Source organism: Acyrthosiphon pisum, chromosome A2 (assembly GCF_005508785.2).
Source record: "Acyrthosiphon pisum isolate AL4f chromosome A2, pea_aphid_22Mar2018_4r6ur, whole genome shotgun sequence".
Lineage (NCBI taxonomy): Eukaryota > Metazoa > Arthropoda > Insecta > Hemiptera > Aphididae > Acyrthosiphon > Acyrthosiphon pisum.
Window position 1 is genome coordinate 118,206,195 of NC_042495.1, and position 5,549 is coordinate 118,211,743.

At 30.6% G+C, this 5,549-nt stretch overlaps 1 protein-coding gene across 2 annotated transcripts in view; it reads right to left on the reverse strand.

Annotated features, from left to right (window-relative positions):
* Positions 1–10: 10 nt before the first annotated feature.
* The window catches only part of LOC107882160 (fatty acyl-CoA reductase wat), a 17,972-nt gene continuing 12,433 nt past the window's right edge, over positions 11–5,549 (reverse strand). For both annotated transcript variants that reach the window (XM_029489736.1, XM_016801814.2), the window contains exons 2-7: positions 4,379–4,627; positions 4,041–4,171; positions 3,845–3,954; positions 1,806–1,995; positions 647–910; positions 11–378 (exon numbers count right to left, since the gene is read on the reverse strand). In XM_029489736.1, the coding sequence (XP_029345596.1) occupies positions 45–378; positions 647–910; positions 1,806–1,995; positions 3,845–3,954; positions 4,041–4,171; positions 4,379–4,627 (1,278 nt within the window). In that variant the 3' untranslated portion in view covers positions 11–44. The remainder of the gene's footprint in view (positions 379–646; positions 911–1,805; positions 1,996–3,844; positions 3,955–4,040; positions 4,172–4,378; positions 4,628–5,549) is intronic.

Genomic DNA, 5,549 nt, shown 5'->3' on the forward strand with positions numbered 1-5,549 from the left:
TTTTTTTTATTAAACAATAGTTTGCATTCGTGAATTGTAGTACATTATGAAATATAATTATTCATGATGAATGAAACTATACACAAAATATTATATTCGTACATATACGTAAATACATACTTCCGGTTTTTAGATATCGCTTTGTCCAGATTACTCATTTCTTCTTTCAGTATGTGTTTTCTAATCCCGTAGTAAGAGGTTTTTATATATGATTTCCAGTCGAAATTGACCATGCCGAACTCAAATTGGTCGCGGTCTTCTATGTTTAGTGACGATAACAGTTTGACGGTATTGCTATTGTCAAATTTCCATTGGTTCGTAGTAAACGGGTGAGCTAAACCCATCATAATTTCTGTTTTCTCATACATTTTCAACATTCTGTACAAAAATATTTTTAAATTGTGATAATATTAATAACATTATAGGTTGCCAACTATTTTTATATATTTTTGTATAACTTCTAACTTTAAATTTAACTTACGATATCGTTTGTGTATGCTATTAACTTATAAAATGTTAATTATATTAATTAATTTTTCAACGCAATAATCAATGATTTAATTAATAGGTAAATATAATTTTACGATTTTAAAGAAGATAAATAACAAATTAATTAATAAAATTAATAACACAATAAGTCGCTTACTTGGGACTTTTTCCTCGTATGATTAACAAAAAGTCGACCAATGCTGCCGGTATCCGGTGCAGGAAAAATTTCAAAACCATGCCGATCCACAAGTTGGTGTACACAATGAAAAACCCGTACCACATTGACCGCAAAGGTGGTGACACAATGTAATGTTCAGTCATTCCTTGAATATATTCGTTCCATGTTAGCGGGCTATCAGCACTTGAAACGTAATTGTAGATTTTTGGTTGTTCATATTTTGTGTAATCGCAGTCTTGATGTCTGCAAATGATTGTAATTATTAAATTATATACAGCGACGCGCGTACACAAAATACAAAATATTATAATACTCTTTATCATAATATAGCTCTCCCCTTTATATGTCTACGTGTTAGGGAAATATTTTGAAAAATCTATACTTAATTTTTCCCAATTCGAGCACTGTGTGTTAGTATATTTTAAAGTATATAATATAATAATAATAATTTTAAGTATATACTTAAAGTATATCATATAATATTATCGTGTTACATATATCATTAATATTCTCATTGGGGGGACGAGGTGACCGAGCGGTCTCACGCGTCGGCTACGGCGCTGCCGGTCGCGGTTTGGATTCTCGGCCACTGGGCAAAATTTTTCTCTGGGCATGTCACGGTGTCTGGAGAACAAATGCCGCCATCCCACACCCCGGGGCATGGCAAAGCCTACGGGTGCCCCATTTGAAATTCTGCCAAAATACACCCATGTGTAACACTCACCTTCCGTTCTAAAACTCACAGTACCTCCCCTCTCCCAATGGCCTAAGTTGCCGCGGGATAAAAATAATAAAAAAATAAAAAAAAATAATATTCTCAATACCTACTTTTATAACTATGATGATAAATAATTCATTATACAATGTACATACTACACACATTTGATAGATTTTTATTATAATATCATAGCCCACGGAGATAAAATTTACCTCCACAAAATTATTGGATTAATTTAATTAATTTAAATTTTTTTTTTGCTGTGGGCTTTGTTTTAATTTTACTTTAAATTGAATATAATAATTATTGTGGTGCTATAATAATGTTTCATTAGAAGCACGTCATAATACAAATTCAATTACTTCATTCATATTTTATTATTAATTATTGTTAAAGTATAATAATATTATTATCATCTACCTTTTTACAGTATCCCACATAACACTGATCAGTGCGTTGGCAGTATAATCCGCTGGGATTATATCGGTTACTTTTTCTGTGGCTACGGCGATCGCTCTCAAGAATCCGACCACGACACCTGTTATAATTCCTGTGGGTCCGCTCATGTTTTCCAACCATCCTGGTTCCGGTTCAGACTTCGTGCATCCGACTATAAAATATTATAAAAACAAATTGAATACTTATACAAAATAAAACAATTTTACGAGTATATATAATTATTCCTTGGTTTTTGAGTTTTTATTCATATTTTATTTATACAGTCATGGACACAGATGGCGTAGGTGTAAACAAATTTCAAAATATATATATTTAGGTATATACTATATTATGTCATATGATTTGTTAAAATATATTTAAGTTTTTTTTACTTGATGAAAAAACCTACCCCTTCGTATGTACCTACACCACTGCATGGACGTATTCTACATCATAATATTATAATTAGTTAAACCATAGATTAATTAATATATTACTACCTATATTAAATGTATGGTTAAACGGCCTTAGGAAAAACAATAAAGTGTGTTCACCGATGTTGCTGATTAATAATTTGCCATTCTTTTAGTGATTTCATTAAATTTTACAAAATGTACCGTAGACACTAAAAAAATATTCAACTGCATGATACTGCGCTAATAATACCTGATAAAATGTTTAAATTGTACCTACGTAAAACGCGGTTAAAATCGATTAAAATTAAACAATTTAGAGGCTAGAAGGTAAGGTTGGTAAGTGCAACAACACTGTGGAAAAGAAATCTCATCGATAGAATCAATTGCATGGTTCGAAAACTACACGAATAGAATTTTTTTCGATTATTCGACATTTAATGCCTATCGGTAATTCGTACAGCTGTTTAGTGACTGCAACTTCAAAAGTTTTAAACGGGATCAAATTGTTTTCGAGGAAACGTTATGAGTAACGAATATTAAAGTTATTCTATTTTAAGAACTTAAAATTGAACATTCAACGTGGGCACGTAATGTATATAGTGATTCCAAGTACAGAGTTCATTTTGAAAATATAATAACACGAGTTGAATTTGTTATTAACTTGTTTATATGACACTTAAAACTTGTAGCAAAATTTGGTTGTAAATACAATAGCGTTTGTACTGGCTCTGGCAAATCGCGTATCACGTCCGACTCTACTCTGCTCGCATTTGTCCTATATTGTAGTTTATCCTTTCCTAGTGATAATGCCATTGAACCATGCTTGATTAGGTTATTTTTATGTTTATATTATCTTTTTAGCAGTACTGTTGACATCCTGTTTATCAACGCGATTTCTAGTATATGATGGTTGAAAATAATGTGTAATTTATCCTAATTTATATATATGTATACACATAAATTACTCAAACACTGTATATATTAAAATTATTATAATTAATATTATATACCTAGAAGATGATTTACCCATTTTGTCAATACGCGGTATTGTATGATAATCCTGCTCTTTGATCTTTGTCGTTATATGTGATTTTGCTAGCCGGATGTGTTTACTATTGCAGAATTCTAATCGTTAATTTCGAGAGTCATAATTTAAGTGATCTATTTAATGTATTCTTGCTAAAGCCCATGGCTTAAATATTCAATGTTATTGCACATAGCCTATATTATTGTTATCAAACAAAAATAAAATTGCAGCATAAGGGTACAGTCCATATCTTAGTATATATTATCATATAGTATAGCCAGTATGAGTCGTGACGCTGTCATTTTAATTCCTTAACGTGATAACGTTATATAGTGGGGGTACTACTGCAATAACCTTGTATATTTAAGCCATGCTAAAGCCTTTTCCTGACCGTAATCATAGTATTGAATTTTAAATAACTATTCTATATACAGTAATTATTGTCGAACACTGACGAAGGCATATATAATTTAGATTATTATTATAACTAACGATCGAAGAAATAGATCGTATGATATTAAATATGACCTAATGTTTAATTACTATTCTATTATTATATCGATCAAATAAATACTTACTAATCGATGGACGAAAAATGGAAATGGGCAAACGGTTTTCATTTGTCGATATCATATCTTCCGTGATTGCTTTTGTAAAAGTGTACGTGTTCGGCCAATTTTCTAAAATCCTATTATTTAAGTAGAATCAATAATATTACTATAAGGAAAAATATATCCGTCATCAACGCCGTTATAATTTATTAAATATATTTACTTAGATTCGGACAGTTCGTCTGACCCCAGCATATTTTTTAGCTCCTTGGCCGTGACCGGAGTCGGGTAATATTGTTCTCTAATCTCTTTCCTTGGACAGTGTGAATATGCCGTCGACACGTGTACAAAACCCTGCAAAATAATAAATTATGACAACCTGTTCATTATATGCATGGAATCGCACACACAACTGTATGACTTTAGTCTGTATTTTACAAAAAAATAAACAGGCTTTGTGCACACTATAGTATCATAACTATACTAAGGTATTACGGTACAAATACTGTTATTATTATACATATTTTGTACAACGCAGTCGTGCATACTGCGAACTTGTACCTTAAGATTTTTCATCTGCGCAGCTAATGTCAACAGGTTGTTGGTTCCTTGGATGTTTATTTTGGTCGCCAACTCCAGGGCTTCGTTGAATTTGATCGTAGCTGCGCAATGAAAAACAAAATTCACATTTTCCACGATCCAGTTACGATCTGCTGTCGATAAACCCAACGATTCTTCTTCGATGTTCCCATCTATGACTTTGATGTAGTCCATAAAATCGGGTTTTTCATCACGAAGTCGGTCGAAAAGCTATCAAAATTGAAATAAAATATTATTAGAGCTATAATGGATGTGTTAGATTTGAATCAATTTTATTATTTATATCTAATAAGCCAATTATTCTGAACGGAGATGAGTGGTGTGTCAGCCTATAATTCTGTCAAGGATGTTTTATAGTATTACTACATGTATTTTACTATTTAATTAGATTTTATAAGGAATATGGTTTGATGAACTGATTATTAACGGGATGATTTTGGATAATATATTATTAACTAATGAATTGTTAATTATTGATTATCGAAATATTTATTTACTATGATATTTAATATTTCATTGATTTATTATAGTTCCGTCGAGGAAAACGTACAAAAACGTAATATGACGACATCAAGTGCATATAGGTAAGTACTTACTAAAACATCAAATCTCAAAAAAAAAAATAATAATTTGTGAAATTAAATATCCAAGTATGGATACATATTTTATAGATTGAATTACTTTAAAATTTTAATTTTCAAAAAAATGTAAATCTGTTTTTAAGATCCTTGTTGAATAGGTTTTATCAAATAAAAAAATTAAAAAGCAGGCAAGTGGATGTCGCTCTGCTGTACAGTAGATTACAAGTGGGCCATTGTAAAATAGTTGTATTAGACTTGAATTCAATGATATAATATCATTGCATAAGAAAAACGATTCTGAGCGGAGACGGTTTGTTAGTCTGGATATTATATATTTTGTTATTATTTATTTTAGCCTGTAAGTTGAATTAATATTAAAATATTATATTTTTTTATTCGTTTCTATGGTGATAAACAAAGCGTTAGAAATTAAAATCCCATTTTTAGCGGTTTTTCGTAATTTTCCGGTGGTTTTTCCCGTGGCATTAAATAACTATTGAGAAAATAGAAAAATGACCTCTCTTAGTACCATCTTGATCCAATTTGTTAAA